Genomic DNA, 21,186 nt, shown 5'->3' on the forward strand with positions numbered 1-21,186 from the left:
GTGATTTGCTCTGACTTACTGGATTTAAGTCGGCAGCCCTTCAGAGTATCTGGTGGGGAAGAAGTGGCCCGAGGCTGCACTGACACTGACCACTCAGACAGAGTGTGCTGTGATGCCCCCGCAGAAGGGGCGGGGATGTGCTGTGGGACTTGGGCATCGCCCGCTTGCCCCACAAATGGTGCAGGTGACCAGGGCTGCTCAGGCCCGAGGCTGTAATGAGCTGTTAGTCGCTGGAACCAGCCACCTAAGAAGCTTGTTAAACCTGTACCTGGTGCCCTGATGACAGTCCACCTCCCCTACTCGTTAATAATTCGTTACTCGGTGGGCCTTTGTTGAGGGCTCCCTGGGCTCAGCGCTGGGGACCGGGTGCAGGCCCTGCAGGAACTTGGTGCAGGGGGTGGTGGGTCCTCAGGGTGAGTGTTTTTTAACCCTGATGAAGCATAAAAACAGGCAGAGGGGATACAGCGAGGGCCCAGAAATTAACTTCAGAATTAGCCTCCTGGTCGCTGCCAGTTGTCTTGGAGAAGTGGGAGGAGCTAGAACCTCCTCCAGCCCCAACAGAGGCCTAGTGGCGGGGGCGGCGGGGGGCGGGCGTGGAGGTTGGAGCTAGCAGTAGCCTGTACCAGGAAACCAGGTGTGGTTTGGGTGCGAGGTCCATATCCAGGGTTGCCTCTGGCAGGAGGGGAGCAGATCTGCCATCCCAACAGTCTGCTGGAGCGGCCAGGGACCTCAGACACCTAGGGGCCTGCAGGGGACCCGGGACTGAGGAACCGGCTCTCCAGGCCCAGGGGAGCCCTCTGTGCCGGTACCCGGAGCTCGCAGGACAAACGTCAGGTCCCACAGCCCCTTCCCCTTCCTGTTGCCTCAGCTCCTCATGGGACCTGGCTCCTGGTCCTGGCCACCCCTCACCTGCTGGCAGGGGGTTGACTGAGGACCCATGTGAACCCCGGGAACCTGTGAACCTGTGGCACATGTGAGGGTAGCACTGCGACTGCTGAGTCAGCCCCAGGACCTCTTCAGGTCTCCTGGGACGTCCTCCATGACCTGAGACTTTTAGGGTTCTGCACCCCCAGCTGGTGCACCTGGGCTTTCTTCACTCTCCTTCCCAGCTAATCAGCACCTAAGTGCGCCTTATAAGTAAGAGGGTGGTGGAACAAATGAGTGAGTGAATGAATGGGTAGCAGAGGGACCGCTCAGGCCTCATAGGTAGACGGGATCGGCCAGCTTAGCTGCAGTGTGAAGCTGGAGGGGAGAACAGCAGCCCCCCAGACCCCCGCCTGCATTCTAGGCCTGGAGCCCTGCCCTTGGATGGGCCTCACGCAGCCGTGGCAAGGGGGGCAGGGTGCTGCAGGGACCTAAACATCCCACTGGGGTCAGAGGCTCTGCCGGGTCCCTTTTTGGACACCAGGCAACTCGGGGCTTGAGTTGGGTCACCGCCCCACTGCCTCCCCCAGCCCCTCTCCTGAAGACGTCTGTTCACCACGGTCCTTTCCTCTCCTTGTGGCACAGATCCTGGCCAATGTCTTCCTCTACCTGTGCGCCATCATCGTGGGCATCATGTCCTACTACATGGCAGACCGCAAGCACCGCAAGGCCTTCCTGGAGGCCCACCAGTCGCTGGAGGTGAAGATGAACCTGGAAGAGCAGAGCCAGCAGCAGGTAAGGCTCTCGGGCCGCCTGGGTTCAGGGACCATGGTGGGCGGAGGGGCCTGTGGGGAGGCAGGGAGTCCAGCGTGTGGCCGAAGCCACAGTTCCCGTGGGCCTTGGCGTCTGTCCACCAAGGTCCCCGCTTGTTGCCCCGCTTGTCTTGTGGGCCCCTCGCCACAGAGGGCTCCTCCTGACTCCAGGGAGCTTCTCTTACTGGGAACTCACTCCTGACTCTCCCTCCCTGAGCTTGACCTGAACCTCCCTCTTCCCCTTTTTCTTTTTTAATCCTGTAAATTAAAACTTCTCTGTTTAAAGAAATTCATCGCCCAAGCAGCCACCTTTCCCAGGTGAAAAATTCCTGTGCATTTGAATGCTCTTTCTCCATGGGCAAGCTTGTGTGAGGCCTCCTTGCCTCCCTCTGCCACTCTTCAGGGTCCAGGGCAGATTCACACTGCACACCTACTGTGCGCGCAGAACTGCTCTCCCTGCAGCAGGCTGTCCCTGGGCTTCAGGGCCCTTCTGGGTGACATCAGCCCAGGACGCTCTTTCCTGTGTGCTCAGGGGCAACGTTTCCGCTTTCTTCTCTCTCCAAGTCATTTTTCCAAAGTAAAACCAGCCCAACCTCCAGGGACCTCACTGTTTACATTCTTCTCTCGCGAGAAGTGCCTGTTGTTCTGCTGTTTGTTTACTGGCTTGACTCCTGCCTGCTGGCCAGATTCACCGCAGAACTTCCCAGTTCTCATGTGACTCAGTCTTTTGCATGATTTTTGGTCTGGATTCCTCTCAGATGCTTTTTGAAGGTCCCCAAAATTGACATCCACCAATTTCCTGTTATCCGTAGGTGATTTCCCCTTCACACGCAAACTCAGTAAGTGGAAAATACTTGGCTCTCTGCCATTTTATGGGAACCATGTCATTTTGCGTTCACGGGGCACTGTGTGGTCTGGGTTCACAAAATTACCATTTTCATAGACTGTGCCACTCAGGTGGACAGGGTTGTGTTTTCGGGGGTCGCTCTGGAGCCCTGTGGGTGGGGGGCCTGTTGGTGGGCCCCACATTCTCCAGACAGTGTTCTTCGGAGGCACACACCGATTCATTCAGCGGACGGGTCCTGGCTTCCTCTGTCCTGGGGAGGTACTCTTCTCTTTCTGTTTGCCACTGGATCCAGAAGCTTCTGAGCTGGGCCTCAGCCTCATTTCTTCTAGAAGGCAGGTTTCACAAGGGGACTCTTCTGGCCTCCATTGTGACAAAGGGCCAGGCTTGGCTCCCTGTAGTTGGCCGTTTCTCCTTGGCCCCGTGTCCTGCGGTTACTCTCTGCTTGACCTAAGCCTCTCTCTTCCCCTTTTCCTGCCTTTTTTTTTTTTTTGGCCTGTAATTTAAAACTTTTTAAACGGACTACATCACCCCAACAGCTCCCAGTGACTCCCTGCATTTTGTTGAAGTGCCAGCTGTCAGACGTACTGTTGCTTCTTTTCAAGTAATTGCATGTTTTTCCCCCTCTGGTTGCTTTCACAATTTTCTCTTTGTCTTCGTTTTTTAGCAGTTGTACAATGATGGGCCTGGGGGTTTTCTTTGTAGTTACTCTGCTTGGCATTTGAAGAGCTTGAATTGATGGCTTGATGACTTTCGTCCGTTGTGAAAATGTTCAGCCAGGAGCTTTTGTTGGTTCTGTCCCATTCTCTCTTTTCCTAGGACTCTAGACATCCTTATTAGACATTTTTTCCATGTTCCAGAAATCTTTGTCTTTTTCTGCTGCTGAGGCTTAAGTGTATTTAAAGAGTCCTGCTTTATTGTGTCCTTTGAAAGGCGTTCTTAGTTTCTGTTTTTCATACTGTCTTGTCTCTTTTTTGCATCTGATCTCTCACACTTTGGACGCATTCCTCTAGGTTCTTTACATTAAAATAAAAAAAATGCATGTCACCACTGAGCTAAGCCAGGAGGTTTTCTTTTTTTTTTGTTTTTTTAAATACAGTCTTTGTGCAGTTTTCAACTTTATCTGTCTGGGTCAGCCCTGTCTGACTCATCATGTATAATCCAGGACATCTCCCGTCACACTGAACAGTGTGGGGTGGGGGCCTCTCGGTAGGGCGAGGAAGGCCCCCTGAGTCTCACTCTGGGTCTGTTAATCTCTAAGTAGGTGTTAGATGAGTTACCCACCGCTTAGAGCCTCATCTGCAAGGTCGGGGGTGTCGATCAGAGGGGAAGCATGGATGTCCATCGTACAGGCCTCCCTGAGGCCAATGGGAAATGCAGGCAGAGGCACTTTGTAACCTGTGGAGCCTGGACACGGTGACAGTCAGGCTGCAGCACGGGGGCCGTGAGGTCTGCTTTCTACCTCCCTGTGCCGTGCGCTTCCTCCGGGCAGGGTCAGTGGCGGGAACCCGGGGCCTGGCAGAGAGGCCCCATGTGCCACAGGCCTCCCAAATGCCACGGGCAGCCCGGGCGCCAGCAGTCTGCCTGGACCTGCAGCGGAGCAGATGCTGGCCCCGGGAATGAGAGGTCCAGGGAGGCAGGAGGGACGTGCCAGGGAGGGGGCACAGGCCGACATTCCCAGGCCTCGCTGGGCCCCAGCGCGTGCCTGTGAGTGTCCATCAAGTGGCATGACTTCATCTAGTCCACTAGCTGTGCGTGACCTTGGGCTAGTTCCTTCACTTATTTGGGCCTCAGTTTCCCTGTGTGTAAAGTGTAGGTGGTAATAAAATTGTTGGGTAAAATGGGTAATATGTGCAAGTCCCTTTAAAAGTGAGGAAAGCACTGTTACCGTTGGGAGGGTTGGAATTCTCCCCCCACCCTATCAGTTTCAATTTTCTCATATTTTCCTTAGGACGTTTGTGACTGTGTACACACGGGAGATTTACTTGCCATGTTAGCCTGCTTTTGGTGACTTTTGACAGGTTTGGCAACTGTGGTAATGCCAGACTTATGAAGTAATTTGAGATGTGTTCCCTCTCTCTAATCCCTGGAAGAGTTTGAGGAGGATTTGGGCTATTCCTTAAACGTTTAGAAGTATTCACTAGTGAAACTCTATGGGTCTACAGTCTTCTTTATGAGAAGAGCCAATTTCCTTCACAGAAATAAGGTTTTTTATATTTCTCTTTGTTTAAGTTTTGGAAAGTTGTTTTTTTCAAGAACTTGTCTATTTTGTCAGGTAGAGAACTCTCGGTTGCTGGGTTTTTACTTTCTACCCTTTGAAGGTGTTGTTCCATTATCCTCCAGCTTCTATTACTTTTGTTGAAATGCCAGCTGTCACATACTGTTGCTTCTTTTAAAGTAATTGCGTGTTTTTTTCCTCTAGTTGCTTTCACAATTTTCTCTTTGTCTTTGGTTTTTAGCAGTTGTACAATGATATGGGCCTGGGGGTTGTCTTTGTACTTACTCTTCTTGGTATTTGAAGAGCTTCTTGAATTGATGATTTGATGACTTTCATCAGTTTTGAAAATTTGCAGCCAGTAGCTTTTTGTTGCTTCTGTCCCATTCTCTCCCTTCCTTCGAGGACTCTAGATTTTATTGGCCATTTTTACCATGTTCCATAAATCCTTTCTTACCCCCTCCATCTTCCTTCTTTAAAAGTTTCGTGCATCAGATAGAATATTTTTACTGACTTAACTTCCAGTTTACTAATCCTTTCTTCATCTGCTTTGTCAAATCAGTGCCTGAGCTCCAATTTACATCAATGGTTGAATCTCTAATTTCAGTTATTGTATTTTTTTTTGTTATTCTAGAATGTCCATTTGATTTTTGTTTTAATTAATAGTTTATTTTTTATTATATTTTCTCTGTTACCATTTGCACCTTTATACCCTCTTCCACCCCCCACACCCTCTCCCTACCACACTCCATTTGATCTTAACAAATCGATTCCACTTCTCTGGTTAAGTTCTCCATTTTGTCATCTATTTTTGGAAAATATTAAACACTTAGTTATTTCTCACCTTCCCACTGTGTGACGTTGGCACTTTACCACTCTGGTCTTTAGTCTTCTGAAAAGTTGGGATCAAAAAATAATACCATTGTCGTGGGGATGTTTGGGAATCACATGAAGCAAGAACTCTGCGTCTGGAAACCATGAAGTCTTTAATACCATTAGCTGGGGTCACGCTGGCCTCTGGGGACATTAGCTGCAGGACGGTCTGAGAGGTCGGCTGAGATCTGGTTCAGGGGCTGGAGCGCCTTCCTCCACGGCGCCCGTTGAGACACAAGCTGCCTCCTCCCGGGGCCCTGGGACTGACACCACAGGGGGCATTGGTTCAGAGCGGCTTCACATCCCAGGAACATCAGCCGACGTGTCCTCGGTGCTGAGCAGGCTGGGAGCAGAGGCTGCACCGTCCATCTCACGCCCCTCCTGAAAACGCCCGTCGTGGGAATAAGGATGGGATAACAGACATGGAGACACTCTGGAGAGGGCCGCAGCAGGCCCCAGGAGGGAGGGGACAGAGCTGGTGTGGGCGAGGCTCCTGCTGAAGGGGCCGAGGAGGCCGGTGCCATACCAGGCCACCTGAGCACTCTCTGTGTGGTCACGTGCCTTGTTAAAAACACTCCCGAATGGAAATAAATTCTCAGTGTGTCCTTTGTAGAAGAATCCTCCTTTCAAAATGCAGTTCTCAGGGTTCATGTCTCACCCGGCACTGTGTTGGCGTGTACTTATCTTGTTTCCTAAGCCGCCTTGGGAGGAAGATGAGGAGGGAAGGCCGGCATGTTCGGAGGGGAGAGCCTGCCACGCAGCTGGTGGCCTCCAGCAGGGCAGTCTCCTCTCTGGGCCCCGTCCACCCAGCTGGACGGTGAAGCTGGGAGTGAGCTGGTGTCAGGAGCTCATCCTGGCTCCTCTGTTTCCATCCTCTTTGTTGTTGTCACCTGGGCGGTTGGACTGTCCTTTGTGAAAGTGCTAATAGCAGGCAGCTCCCAGATGGGTGGCCCGCCAGCAGGTTCATCTTGTCGAAGGGCGAATCGAGATGAGGGTGCATGTGGGTAAGGAAAAGAAGCAGAATGGGTCTTGGATCCCAGGTGGCCTGCTGCTTAAACCTCCCTGCTCATCTCCTCCTCGGTGGGGTCAGGAGCGGGGGCGGGGGGTGGCCCCTCGAGGCCCTCGTGGATTTAAAGCTCCGTGTGCATGACCCTGGGGGTCAGGGACTCTCTTTGCATCAGCTGGGCACACACCTAGCTCCAGGTGGTCCGACGGCCTTTACCTGTGACACAGGGCTGCCAAGGTGGACATCAGGCCTCTCTTCAGCTCCCCCTGGCTCCTCAGGGCGCCAGGGCAGAGCAGGAGGCCCGGAGGAAGGAGCTGGAGTTGTTTTCCTTTATTCCATGTGCCTGAGCTCCACAGTTGAGTTGGGGGCCTTGAGGGTTGCTAAGCACCTCAGATGCCACCTGGCAATCGCGGGAAACCCACCCAGTACACACCTGCCACCAGGTGCAAACTACAAAATTGTCAGCTCCGAATTGCATACGCAGAACTAGTTCCCAGGGAGCCGGAGGGAGCTGTGGCCGGGCACGTGTGGAGGAGCCCAGGGTCCTAGGTCAGCACATCGTTGGCCGTTACCGAGTCCCCTGTGAGGACCAGTGGGCTGGTCATCCTCATCCACAGTGCCCTGGAGGGTGGGGAGAGGGGGGCACTCTGTCCAACTGCTGGGGGGCACATGTAACGGAACAGCCGCTCTACTCTGCCTCCCTGGTTTAAACCCTGTGCCACCTCCGACCAGGGATGGCATCTCTTCTTTGTGTCGGAGTCTCTCCCCCGGTGAGCGGCCTGCCCTTGAGCAGGTCTCGGGGAAGAGCCAGCCAGTGGCCATGAGTCAGGCTTCTGTCCCGGGGGCCCCAGGGCCCAGGGCTCTGGAATGCTGCCGTCTCGTGGGCTCAGCTTTGGTTTCTAGCCTTTCGGAGTCTCCGACCTCTGCCCGAGCCTGCTTCACTGTCCCCTCCAAGGCGCTCTGCTGAGAGGATGAAGCGTAGAGCAGTCTCGTCCTCGGACACAGGAGGTTGGTAGGAGAGAGGGGAGTTGGGAGTGGGGGGGCGGGGAGAGGGAGAGGAGAGAGCCAGCCCCCTTGTGGCCTGGCTCTGGGCTCCTGCTGCCAACCCTCAAAGTGCCTGCTCTTGCCCTGGCCCCAGTGAGGCCGGGGCTGTCCTGGGGGGCCAGTGAGGCGGGAAGAGGAGGCTGGAGCGGCAGGAGGGTGCCCCCGTCTCCCTCAGCAGCTCTGACTCGTACTGGCCTCTTATCGTTACCTGGGGGCCAGTGGCCGTGCACTTTCGGGGAGAGCGGGCCCCGCTCTCCCCTGGACAGGAACCACAGAGGGACACCCCTACCCCCAACATCAGTCTTGAAAGATACTTGCTGTGTTCTTCACAGAGCCAGTCACAGATATTGCTAATACTTTTTAGCTGTTATTTTAGCCTTGGTTTGAGAAAAGTCAGAGGGTGAATTTCTCATGGTGTGAAGTAGGAATTAGTGCTTCTCTTGGTTCCAGTTCCCACCTCTTGGATTTCACAGGAAGTTTTTTATCCTGAATCCCAGGATTTAGTGGAAAAGCAGGTAGGTGAGGAGCCCACAGAGGGACGTTCGCTGCGTCAGGCAGACGGGCTGGTGGCCCTGGCAGTGAGCTGGCGGCCGCCGTTGGTGCTGTGCGGCTTTGCGCGGGGCCCTGGCTCTCGTGGGCAGGTCATACGCCCATTCCGCAGCCTCCAGCCACACATTCCCTCCAAGCGGTCGTAGGGTCTGCCACCTATGACTGTGGGGCCAGGGTTATGATACATACCCGTCTTTACCTGGTTGTAAGAATGAGCGTTTGTTTAGGGCTAGTTTATTGAACACTTGCTTTGTGTCCAGCTCTGGGCTGAGTTTTTATGGGAAATCTCATCCTCACAACAAACCCAGAAGGGGTGTTGGCACCGCTTCCTTCCTGGCAGAGGTATCTGTGCGGGAGATCTTGCAGGGGGAACCAGGTGAACCACCCATGGGCTGCACCTGGCCCGTGGGTGCCTGTTTGGTTTGACCTGCCCAGAGTTTTAAAAATTCCTAATACTTAAAAAGTTTGGACATTCCATATAATAAAGACCTGTATTTCTGACTGCCTTGGGAAGTGGGAAGATCTGACTTCACAGGGTGCAGCGTAACACTTGCATTCACATCCTGGCTCATCCTCTTGGTTGCCACATGACCTTGAACCAATTCCTTATGCCCTTTGATCCCTAGTTTTTATGTCAGAGTAAGACTTTCAGTGTCTGAAAAAGTCTTTATGCTGCAAACATTCTGGGCACTCTCCTAGGCACTGGGGTACGGTTGTGAGCAGAACAGATCCTAGGGGGGAGACAGACCCTAAACAAATGAGGAGGTGATGTGTCAGGGGGTAGCAGGGGCATAGCGGGGAGGAGCTTGGGGCTTGCTGGGGTGGAGGGGCTGTTAACATCAGGTGGCCAGAGAAGGCTTTCTGATAAGGTGAGGTTTGAGCAAGGCCGGAATGCAGCATGCGTGCAGGCCAGGCAGTGTTCAGAGGGACAAGTAGAAAGTGCGAAGGCCCTGGGGTACGATCACAGGACAGCAGGGCAGACAGTGCAGGTGGAGCAGAAGGAAGGGGGTGAGAGAGGGCAGTGACGCAGAGCAGTGATGCAGGCCAAATCCTGCAGCGCCTTGTAGGGACGTTGGCTTTTCCCCTGGAGGAAATGGGAGGCATCGGAAGGTTGTCGCTTTTAAATGGATCAATCTGGCTGCTGGTGGAGATGAGACAACAGCGGAAGCCGGGAGCCCTGTCAGGAGCCGGGCAGTGGCTCAACAGGACAGAGGGCATGGCGGGGGTGGAGGGCCTTGGGTCCGTGTGGAAGGCAGAGCCCGCAGGACTTGCCCTGGGTGGACTGGGGCTTGTTTGTGCAGCTGGGTGGGCTGGAGGGTCTGCGCCGGCCTTTGAGGACCACCCACGCCGGCCCGCCCAGGCGAGGCTGCGTGTCCCCGTAGGACAGTGCCTGGTCGCAGCACACTGGGGAGCCTAGATACACATTGACTGCTTCCGCCCAGGGCTGATCGGGATGTCGCTACCAGGTCCATACACAAGTCCCAGCCCTGCTCCACCCTCTCTTCTGCCCCCACGGCACCTGGGGCCTCACCAGAAGCCGGCTGACAGGTGCACAGAGAGAAGCACCCAGTAGAAATGCCAGTTTCCACAGTGACAGCCTCAAGCCTATCAGCCTGTCCCCTCTGTGTCAGGCCTATGTGGTTGGGAATATAGTGATGTACCTGAAGTAGCAAAGGCCCAGGACAGTAGACCCAAAGGATCTGGCTAGGGCCACCCGTGGGATAAGCTGCAATCCTGTGTTCCTGTTAAATACAGGGTCTGGCAGAAGTAACGCCTGCTTCAGGGTGGTTCATAGGGTAATAATGTGGGTGTAGTAATTTGTAGTTTTAATGTGAACATTTCACCTAAAATGTCATAGGGTATGCTTGAGTGTGATTTTGTTATGTTACTGAATCACATGCTTATCATTTTCTAATAAAAGATTTTGTAATAAAAAGGGCGTTACTTGTTCCAGACCCTGTCTACAGCCAGAAAGAAGCCGGCGAGCGCAGAGTGCGGCGTGTGTGCAGAGAGGGTGTGAACGGTCCCAGGGAGGGCGGAGGATGGCCAGTGGCCAAGCCGCGGAGACTTGTAGACGTGTTTTGGAATTGGATTGAAAAAGAACGTGGTGGATGTGGATTCTTGGGTGGCTTTTCAAGAAGAGCGGGGATTTGGCAAATGTGTGGTGGGAAGAACAGAGGGAAGGCAGAGCTGGGGCTGGCGGGGAGTGAGGCTGCGGGGGGAGGTGGTCGGCAACCGAGAGGGATGCCATGGTGGCAGAGTCCTCATCTGAGGACTGTCCTGTGTCCCTCGTGTGGGAGGACTGGAGTCAGGGACCCAGCAGAAGCCGTTTGGGGCTGGGCTGGCGTGGTGGCTGTGTGGGGGGTTGGCACAGAGTAAAGGAAGGTGGGAGTAGCCTGTGGAAGAAGCTCTGGCAACATTCGCTGCCCCCTGGGGAGGAGGCAGAGGGAGAGAAGCTGAGCTGCCACAGCCTCGCGTGCCGGGATTTGTCCTTAACTTGCCTGAGCCCCCATTTCCGGGCGGATCGAGCTGCTGCCCGTGAGTCAGTGATGGAAGCAGGTGTGCGCCTGCGCTGCAGACGTCAGAGCATCAGTCCTTTCCCACTGATCACAGGTGCGACTCCGTGCCCTCCAGGCAGCCGCTGCCTGTCTCTTGGTGCCTGCCCACGTGGGAGCCACTAGCCTTATGTGACTATTTAAATTAGTTAAGATGTAATGAAAAGTCAGTTCCTCCATGGTGTTAACCGCATCTCATGTGCTCAGTAGCTGCATGTGGCTACACATTGGACAGCATAGATTCTAGAACATTCCCGTGATTGGGGAAAGATCTGTTAGTCGCGTTCTAGATGGGGAACGGCTTGTTCCTTGGGCCATGGCTCCTGGCTGACAGCTCATTAACTCATCAAACCTCTGAGGAGCACGTGCTCTGTGCCAAGGACTCTTGGGAGGGACCCTGATACCACACATGTGGCCTTCTATGGGTCCACAGGGCTGTCCCCTGAGATTGCAGTCACCTTGGCCCCATCTCTGGAGGTGGCACAGGCAGGAGTCCCCGCAGCAGTCCAGGCAGGTGACCAGAAGTCTCGCAGAGTTGGCGTCGCCTCTCCAGCAGCGTGAGAGTGCTGGGCTGGCCCTGGGCCGGGGTGATTTCTGCAGTGTCCCCAATGGCACAGCCTGGTGGTGGCTGTTCCCTCTGGGTGCCCACCGACCTGGGAGACACTGGGGGCCTTGGCCTGCAGCCTGGCCTCCCTGCGGAAGGCTCTGTTTAAAGAGTGCTGGTCTTTGAGTGATGCCGCGTGTCCCTCCTGCGAACTCCCGCCGGCTTTGGCTGAGGACAGCAAAGCACTCCTGCCCGCCCCAAGGCCTGTCACTCTGCGGGTGACTTGGCTGCCCTGCCTACCCGAGCTCTTGGGAGCACTGTTAGCCTTTGACCTTCCTAGCATTTAGCTCGAGGACTTGTGCAGATGACCAGCGACTGTCCTTTGAATCCCTTAGCCTGCGTGGCGCCAGCGCGTCCCCGACAGACGGCCACCCCAGGGTTCCCAGGTTTCGCGTGTTGCGGCTGCCGGGGCTCTGGTCTCACGGGGCTGGCAGGCCAGCCCTTCCTCCTCTTCACAGCCCTCTTCCTGCTGCCTCCTCCGCTCAGATGGGCCGGCCGGGGTGGGCATCCGGTGAGGTGGGGTCCAGTGACCTTATGGCTTCCAAGTGGCCAGGAAGCTCCCAGAATCTGGATATATCAGGAGCAGAAGAGACATGTTTATGGTCAGCTGTGAGTCTCCTCTTGGCCTGTGAGGGGTTGTAGCGACATAGATTTGTGTGTGTGCATGTACACACAATACACAGGCAGGACACACATCCTCAGACAGGCAGACCTCACACGGACACGCGCACACACTGCCACCTGGGCACTGCTGGCGGCTCTGCCCATCCCTCAGCCCCTCTTACAAGGATGCTGTGGAAACTTGGCTTCTGTTCAGCCAAGCTCCTTTTCCCGCATCCTTGTGGCCCCCTGGCTGTAACTGCCTCCTGAATGCCACCTCAGCATGTCGGCTCTGACGGCTCGCGCCCCTGGGGGCAGCGTGGGCCCCCTGCCTCGGGCCCAGTCCTGAGCCTGGTGAGAGTCATGGCTGAGGAGGGGGCTTGGCTGCTCCCTTCCAGGGCCCGGCTGCGGCCGCGCTGACAGACCACCCTGGCCCGGGCCTCGGGGCGCACGGGAGGCCTGAGCAGATAGCTGTGCACATGTGAGGAGCCCCCAGCCCAGGAGGCCAGGAGGTCGAGCACCCGCCCTGGGCTCAGTGGTGCTCTCCACCAGTGATCAGGGCCCCCCGCTCCCCGTCCCCACCTCCACCCAGTCTCCCACCCCACCCCAGATCTGTTCACCACGCAGGCAGGCTGCGGGGCTTCTCTCCAGGGTCTGGCAGTATATTCTCAACCCAGAGAGCCCACTGGAGACTTTCAGGCTTGTTTTTCCTCTTTTAGTCCTTGCTTGGTTCCTTTCCCAGAGAGGGTCAGGGCTGTGACCTCGGTGCTCTGTGTGGGGGACAGCCATCAAAGCCCATGGCACGGGGTGGGGCTGGGGAAGCGGGGTGCCTGCCCCTTCCTCTCGGTGGGGCCCCTGCGCGCGCGCCTTGCAGAGTTGGGCCAGATGCGTGCTCTGGAGCAGCCTGCCACCCTGTGGTGACTCCTTCTCTGCCACCCTGTGGCGACCCCCTCCCGTGGCCTTCTCACCGGTGTCAGGATCCAAGGCCACGGCCTGGCCTGTCGGGGCAGCACAGCCTTTGTCTGAGCTGTGCTGACTCAGAAAATGCCCCCCCCCCCCCCACCAATCAACAGCCTGTTCCCCAGCAGCCTTCTCTGGCGGGGCCTCCAGGGCAAGGCTCACGCCTGTTCCGTGCAACTGCTGCCCTTGGCCTTGAAGACTTTCCTGCGATGCTTCAGCACAGGCTCTTCCGCGGGCCGATTCCCAGCCCCTCAGCCGACCTCAGTGGCCCGGCCTCGGGCTGCACCGTGTGGCCAGAGCCTGACGAAGGCCTAGGCAATCCTTCTCCTTGGCGGGAGCGGCCAGCAGGTCTACCACCTCCTTGTTCAAGACCCTTAACATCCGTCACAGACCAAGGGGCTTGCTTGCTGAGGTGCCACTTTATGCTGTGAATTTGTGTAAAATCTACTAGCATCTTAAATGGCTATTAGGCTGTTTTATTCCCAGTCTTGATACACTATGCCTCTCCCAGTCTGTTCTCGTGTAGTTGATTTTCGGGACTCAAGCAGAGATTATTACGTTTACTCCTCTGAATTCCATCCTGTCTCCGAGGCTCAGGTCAGTGAAGGTCAAGGTTGCATAATCTTCCATCCAAAGGAAGCGTCACAATGTAATTAACCATTTGCTGGGCCCTTGGGCCACTTGCAGTTTTTTCCACACACGCAAGTGATGCTGCCATGAAACTCCTCTTCCACATGTATCTTTTTATTTCTTTTGGATTATTTTTGTTGGATAAATTCCCAGAAGAGTCATTAATGGGCCAGAGGCTTGGAACATTCTCAGGACTCCCAGAACATATAGCGGCTGCTATTTTGGGACAAGCAGGCTCTGCCTCAGTGCCACAGGGACCAGGGCACATCACCCAGCACTGGGCTCCTCAGGAGCTCTGGCTCCCCTGGCAGCTCCACTCCCTGGCCCTGCAACCCCTGCGGGACCCACCGGACAAGTGCGCCGGGATCCCGGCCTCCGTCTTCCTCCAAGGACACGTATGTAAGCCCGTGTCCTGGGCTTCAGCGCTGCTCTGATGTCGTGGCTGCCACCTTTGTCCTGCCTTAGCGTACAGTCTCCAGGCCTGGGGCCTGCTGGGAGGAGGCTGCGTGGGCCGCCCTGAGAGGCCCTGGCCTGTTTTCCGGGAAATCAGGACTGTGGCCAGGGCACGGAACGCCTCATAGGACTTGACCGGGGTTCCTGCCCCAGCCACCGTGCTCACTGCTGCCACGCCGCCCTTTCCCCTGGGGACCCCAGCAGCCCTGCCCCGAGGCCGCCCGTGAGGGCTGGCAGGGCCCGGCCTCCGGCTTTGAAGATCCATCCTCCCGCGGGTTCATCCTCCTCCCAAGCTAAGAGCTTTGTGCTCCGCGCCCGCTTTGGTTGGACCCTGGGAGAGGTCCTCAGACCCCTGTCAGACTCCCCTCGCCACACAGGGCGGGGGTCCCCTAGTTCCCTGCATGCCCTCTGCCCACCTGCAGGGTCCTGGGAGACCTGGCTGCCACTTCCTGGGCTCAGGTGGAACCAAGGTAGGACACACTCATTCCTGACCTGTAATGATGCCATTCGAGAGGTTTCTAATAGTGGACGTTGCTGTGGAAATGGCAGAATGGTAGTGTTCGGTTGGCCAAAAAGTTCGTTTGGATTTTCTGTAAGATGGCCCTAGTAGTGCTTAGTCGTCTTTAACTTCATTTGAAACAATTTTGTTAGATTGTATCATGACAGCTGTTATATCAGCATGCATTAAAAAACTTACCAAATTGGTGAATTTTTGTGTAGCCATTTTAATATTGAAGATGGAAGAAAATGTGCAACATTTTCAGTGTATTATGCTTTAGTATTTCAAGGAAGGTAAAAATGCAACTGAAACACAAAAAAGGATTTGTGCAATGTACGGAGAAGGCGCTGTGACTGATCAAACATGTCAGAAGTGGCTTGTGAAGTTTTGTGCTGGAGATTTCTCATTGGCTGATGCTCCATGGTCAGGAAGACCAGTTGAAGTTCATAGCGATCACATCGAGACATTAACTGAGAACAATCAATGTTCAACCACCTGGGAGAGAGCCGACATACTTAGAATGTCCAAATCAATAAAGTTATTGGTGAACATGAAAAGTGTGTCTTTTATTTTATGGACAAAACCACCTGGACTCTTGGGCCAGCCCGGCGATCACCAGTGTGCATGCCTCCTTATCACCCCGTGACTCCCGGCAAGAGAGGGGACTGACTTTCTCCAGGACAGCAGAGGTGGGAGGCGGGAAGCCCTCTGTGGTGCAGTGGTGAGCAGGTGGGGGCTGTGTTCTGCACATCATCCTGGGGGCTTGGGGAGGGGCTGCCCTCTGGCCAGTGGGGGGCCGAGGGCCTGGGTCCAACACCAGATCCTTGGGGACCTGTTGGCTGCCCACCCAGAGGAAAGGAGTAGGGCCTCCACACCTGGGCTTTCTTGCCCCGGGCCCTGCCCTCGGGGCGAGCGGGGCAGGTCCACACAGGACCTGTCGTGCGTACTGTGGCCTGGAGGACGCCCGGAGGCACAGAACCAAGATCCCCGGCTCCTGGCTCCCGTCTGCATTCGTGAAGGCGCTTGTGGCACAGCCTGGAGCCTGCTCAGTGCAGGGAGCTGCCTTCCCGGGCGCCGGCTGCTGCCCAGGTCAGGGCCTGCGCGCTGCAGCCTCTGTGAGCGGGGCAGCTGCCCTGGGCTGACGCCTGCTGCCAGGATCAGCGTGTTTTCCCCCGGGAGTATCTGAATCTGCCCCTGGAAGACCACAGGTCCGTTCCTGCGTTGCCCGCTAACCCTGTCCTCCACCTCTGCCTGCCGCAGGAGAACCTTATGCTTTCCATCCTGCCCAAGCACGTGGCTGACGAGATGCTGAAGGACATGAAGAAGGATGAGAGCCAGAAGGACCAGCAGCAGTTCAACACCATGTACATGTACCGCCACGAGAATGTCAGGTGCGCCGGGCTTGGGCCCCGGGCAGGACCGCATGGGGCTCTGGGGGGTCAGCCTAGCATTGAAGATTTGAGGGTCTTCCCCTGGAACTAGGAGCAAGGCTGTCCCCACAGTGTGAGCCCCATTGCAGAGCGGCCTTGCTGATGGGCTTCGGGGAAGGGATGTGCGGTCTAGCCCCATCACTGCACCAGCGTCACCCAGAGCTGGGAAGTGACATCTACGAGGTCGTGCAGATGTTCGGGGCCAGCACTAGGGCTCAGAGCCATGCTCCTGCCAGGAGCATGCCTTCCTCCTGGGGCAGGAGTGAGGCAGCGCAGGGGAGGGGGCCCCGTAGAGGGGAGTCAGCAAGGATAAGCTAAATGCCAGAGCCCCAAGTCCACCCTCAAAGTGCCAGGGCCTGGCTGCCCTGGGACTTGAGCAAGAATTGCTTCCTCCATGCTCTTGGCTGCCGAGGGCTGGGAGCAGGGCCCACGGTGCCGTCGGGTGTGGCCCGAGTTCACCACGGCCACCCCGCCCCCGCCGCCCCCCGCAGCATCCTCTTCGCGGACATCGTGGGCTTCACCCAGCTGTCTTCGACCTGCAGCGCCCAGGAGCTCGTGAAGCTACTCAACGAGCTCTTCGCCCGCTTTGACAAGCTGGCAGCCGTGAGTGCCCTCGCGGCTGTGCCCGGCCCCCGGGGACGCCCCCCACCCCCGCACCTTGCCTGTCCCTCCTCTGCTTTCTGTGCCACCTTCCCTCCTGAGGGGGAGCTGAGATCACAGCCCGTGCCCTGCCCTTTCAGAAATACCACCAGCTGCGGATTAAGATCCTGGGCGACTGCTACTACTGCATCTGCGGCCTGCCCGACTACCGGGAGGACCACGCTGTCTGCTCCATCCTCATGGGGCTCGCCATGGTGGAGGCCATCTCGTGAGTGCGGCGCTGCTGCGAGGGGGGACGCCTGGCCCCATGGGAGGAGCGGGCCTTCTGTGGGGTCTGTTGTGGTGGCTCAGACCCCCAGCCCCTCGGGGGGATCTGTTTGAGTGTGTCACGGGGGTGTAGCCATGCTACCGGGGGTGCAGGTTTGGTTGGCAGGTCGCTCGGTCCCCAGCTCAGGGAAGCTGGGTTGTGCATCCCTTCCTGACAGCTGAGGGGACCAATACGCGCCCACAGCCTCCGAGAGGCGCTCTCCCAGCTGCAGTCCACACTTCTTCCCTCCTGGGAGTTGTAGTTGTAGTGCATTCACACCCCGCACCCTCTCTGTTGGCCGTTCCTCCCCAGGCGGTGCCCGCCGCTTCTCTCAGTGTTTTCCCACCATGACCCTCTGCAGCAGGCTGGCTCAGGGATCGCCATGCCCATCTCCCAGACTAGAAAGCCCAGTGTACGACAGTGAAGTGACTCCTGAGGTCCCCAGACATACAAGGTGATAGAGACAGGCTGCGGCCCTGGCCCCGAGCTCCCCGCCCGGGCTCCGGCCTCCGGCCCCAGGAGCCGCGGGGCTGTGAGCTCTGCCCACTCCTTCCCCTTGGCCGGCACTGGCCTGGAAGCGAATGCCACTGCCCCCAGGGGCGGCCGTTCAGGATTAGAGATGCATCCCTGCTCATCGCATCACCATCAGGCCGAGCGCAGAAGGTCATCTGTCTCCGCCTGGAGCGATCCAGCAGGGAGTGGTGCCCCTCGGCACATGCAGCGCCTGGCACAACCTGGGCGCTCGCTGGAATGTCACCTGCATGAATAAAGGGGCGATCAGAGGAGAGCCACTGGAGGCCTCTCAGGGGAGGAGGCTGGGCAGTCGCCTGGCGTGCTCAGCGCGAAGGCGGGGAGAGAGCCGGGCACACCCAGCGGCCCCCTTGGCCCGAGGGGAAGAAAGCCTGTGTGGGCCTCCTGCGGGGCTGGGGCCGGCTCCCTGCGGCGGGCGTGCCCCGACCCCTCCTCCTCTCTGTGTGCCTGGCAGGTATGTGCGGGAGAAGACGAAGACCGGGGTGGACATGCGTGTGGGTGTGCACACAGGCACTGTGCTGGGGGGCGTCCTGGGCCAGAAGCGTTGGCAGTATGACGTGTGGTCTACTGATGTCACTGTGGCCAACAAGATGGAGGCTGGTGGCATCCCCGGGTGAGTGTTCCCTCCCAGTGGGCAGCCGTGAGGGTGGAGCGAGGGGACACCCCGTTCACCCCTCAGGGCTGCAGCCTGGACAAGGGACACAGGGCCTTAGAGGAGGGACCGCGGCAGCCGTCTGTCCTCTCTCCCCCTCTACCCACTTGCGGGGCTGCCCGGGCTCTGACGTCATCAAGCAGCACGGCCGGCCTCCCCAGAGGCCCCTGTTACTAGCGATGATCAGCAGCAGGCGGGGAGGCGGCAGTTTGTACTCGGCACACCCGCACGCCTTAGCTCTGTTACAGAACTGGCCAGGCCCGGGCCTGCCCTCGGGGAGGACAGGCTAGGGGTGTGGTGGAACCTTCCCCGCCGAGTCAGGGAGCTCCCCTCAAGAGCAGTCACAAGTCTCTCCCTGAGTGGTGACTCCCCAGAAAAGGGCTCGTTGCTCCCTACAAGTAGTCATTGCAACTAAGGGTCCTGCACAGTGCGTGACAATCGGACCTTACGACTTCAGAGTTCAGAGCAGACCTCGAAATTTCCTTTTCTCATTCGATACCGTCAGCAGCCTGTGAAGACAAGATTTTATTCTCTGTCTTACACTGAGGCTCGGAGTGGAGGGACAGGGGCTACCCTGCCCACACAGGATGTCCTTGTCTCCGTTCCCGGTGGCCCTCACCCCTCGCACCCTGAGACATGGCCCGAGCAGCAGCGTGGCCCCGCCGACGGCCCCTGCTGAGGGTGTCTCTGGCTGCCACGCAGGCGCGTGCACATCTCCCAGAGCACCATGGACTGCCTGAAAGGAGAGTTCGACGTGGAGCCTGGCGACGGCGGCAGCCGCTGCGATTACCTAGAGGAGAAGGGCATCGAGACCTACCTCGTCATCGCGTCCAAGCCAGAGGTGAAGAAAACTGCCACCCAAAACGGCCTCAACGGCTCGGTGAGTCCCCGGCCGCCCCCGGACTGGGGGATGGGGAGGTTGCAGAGGCGCCGGCAGGGCTCCAGGGTGAGCTGTGAGGTGCAGGTTGGCATCGCAGTGACTCTTGAGTCCCACCCACTGAGCAGGTGACCAGAGGTAGCCTCCTTTCAGAGGGGCAGATGGTGCCTGTCCTTCACGGCAGGTGGAAAATATGGTGCCGGCACTGTGTCCTGGCACTGGAAGTGCGTCCGTGGCGCCCGGGCAGTGGCCGGGTTGGGTAAGGGCCCCCTGCACGGAGGAAGCAGTGGAAGCCATGAGACGGATGTGGGCACCACGGGAGAGAGCACCGGGCCGAGGGCGGGCGCAGGGGGCGCTGGGGCGGGACTGGTCCGAGCGGAGGCGCCCTGCTGCCTCCTCCCCCGCCCCTCCGCCACCCTCCCGCCTTCCCCCGCTCTCCGCTTGCTTTTTATCTTCATTCACATCTTCCTGAAAGAGGAAGCCATAGTATCTCACCGTTTTAATCCCCTGTCTTTCATTATGAGTAAAGCTGGACACCTTTACTGCGGTTGTTTGCCAGGCGGTTTCCTTCTGAGAAGGGCACACTCATCTCTACCCTTTGAGCGCCCCGCTCCCCTGATTTCTAGGAGCTTTGTTATGAGAGGAAGGCGCCCGTTGTCATGTGACATTCGTCTGCCCACACTGTGGCCTGTCCCTCTGAGGGAATGTCCGTACAGGTGGGGAGGTGACTGGGGCTCCAGCACTGGGCGAGGGGGCGGAGACAGCCTGCCACGACGGCGACTGCCGCGAGCTCACGCCCTGAGCTCCGTGTCGCTGGGGAGGTCTCCAGCGCGCGGGGACTCCGGGGAGGCCAGGGTCACAGGCTGCCTGGCCCGCTCTGCCTCCCCGGCGTCAGAAGTGATGCTGTGGGAATTGTTGCAAGACAGAGCTTGAACCCCGACCTTCCCACCGCCTGCAGCTCTGCCTCTGTCCGGCTGCTGTCCTCTCGCGTGGGGCTCCTGTGCTGGCATCCCCACTGCCGCCCTGCTGCCATCTTTGCCCCCTACCCCGTCTTCTTTCTCTGCACAGCAAAGTGATCCCACTAAAATGTCAAGTGGGACCCCGTCCCTCCCCTGCTCAGAACCCTGCTCTGGTCTCCCATCTCACTCAGGAACAGCGCAAGCCCAACAGGTCAGGGAGACCCGCTCGAGTCAGGCTGTCACCGCACTGTGCCCTGTCACTCACTCCAGGCCCTCCAGGCGCGCCTGTTCCAGGGCCTTTGCCCCAGCTGCTCCCTCTGCCTGGAACCCCTGTCCCCGGACAGCTGCACGATTGGTTCCTCAGGCCTTCACTGAAGGGTCACCCTCGCGGAGACACTTCCCCAGCCCGCACTTTCCCTCTCTCTCCTTACATATGGTGACAGCGGCACTGAGGGATTTTGCTGTCGTCTGCCTTCCCTCACTAGAATGTGAGCTCTCGAGGTCAGGACATATTGTCTGTGTCCCCAGGAGTTAGATCAGTTCCTGTCACATAGTAGGTACTTAGTTAATACTTATTAAATGAATGAGTGCATGATTTCCCTGTGAGATCGTGTTTCACTTACTCTGTCAAGGAAAAATACTGCTGTGGGAATAGGAATGGGAATACTCAGACACATTTTAATAGTAGAAATTAATACTGGGAGATTATAGCATTTAAAATGTAATGTTCTAGAGGAAAAATTGAGTAGTGAAACTTCTAAGCCTATGAGGCTCCTAAGCTGTATCTAGTGAGGAGATTCCAGACTGAGAGCAGACGAATCACAGGATGCGGGGGACGGGCGGCGGGCAGTGTCTGCTGGCCCTCTAGACGGCCGCCACTTCCCACCGCAGGCCCTGCCGAACGGAGCGCCACCTTCCTCGAAGCCCAGCTCCCCCGCCCTCATCGAGACCAAGGAGCCCGATGGCAGTGTCCACATCAGCGGCTCCGCGTCGGAGGGGCCCGAGGAGCAAGAGGCCCAGGTGCGTGCGGGGCGGAGGGCCAGGATGTGGGGGGCGGCGAGGGGCAGACGGTGCTGCGGGGAGAGTCCTGTGCTCAGAGCGGGAGCGCTGCCCCTGCCCCGGGCTCTGCTCCTATTTGGCAGTGTAACCCTGGCAGGTCACCTTCCCAAACCCCAGCCCCGTGTCTCCTGGGGTCAGGGGGTGTAACGTCAGAGGACATGCTTGCCTCTGAGGCCTTGCCTTCCAGACCCTGTAGGTAGGAGGACTGTGAGGACATCCACGGACGCTCCTACAGGACCCAGGACTGTTTCGGAAGCGAGGCT

At 57.5% G+C, this 21,186-nt stretch overlaps 1 protein-coding gene across 1 annotated transcript in view; it reads left to right on the top strand.

Annotated features, from left to right (window-relative positions):
* Window positions 1–21,186, top strand: part of ADCY3 (adenylate cyclase 3) — a 57,464-nt gene that overhangs the window by 22,399 nt on the left and 13,879 nt on the right. The window contains exons 2-8 of the mRNA XM_054569004.1: window positions 1,510–1,659; window positions 15,769–15,899; window positions 16,430–16,541; window positions 16,679–16,806; window positions 17,831–17,989; window positions 18,731–18,908; window positions 20,756–20,884. Of these exons, the coding sequence (XP_054424979.1) occupies window positions 1,510–1,659; window positions 15,769–15,899; window positions 16,430–16,541; window positions 16,679–16,806; window positions 17,831–17,989; window positions 18,731–18,908; window positions 20,756–20,884 (987 nt within the window). The remainder of the gene's footprint in view (window positions 1–1,509; window positions 1,660–15,768; window positions 15,900–16,429; window positions 16,542–16,678; window positions 16,807–17,830; window positions 17,990–18,730; window positions 18,909–20,755; window positions 20,885–21,186) is intronic.

This window comes from Pteronotus mesoamericanus, unplaced genomic scaffold (assembly GCF_021234165.1).
Source record: "Pteronotus mesoamericanus isolate MK-2021 breed Mesoamerican mustached bat unplaced genomic scaffold, CSHL_Meso_final contig_101, whole genome shotgun sequence".
NCBI lineage: Eukaryota > Metazoa > Chordata > Mammalia > Chiroptera > Mormoopidae > Pteronotus > Pteronotus mesoamericanus.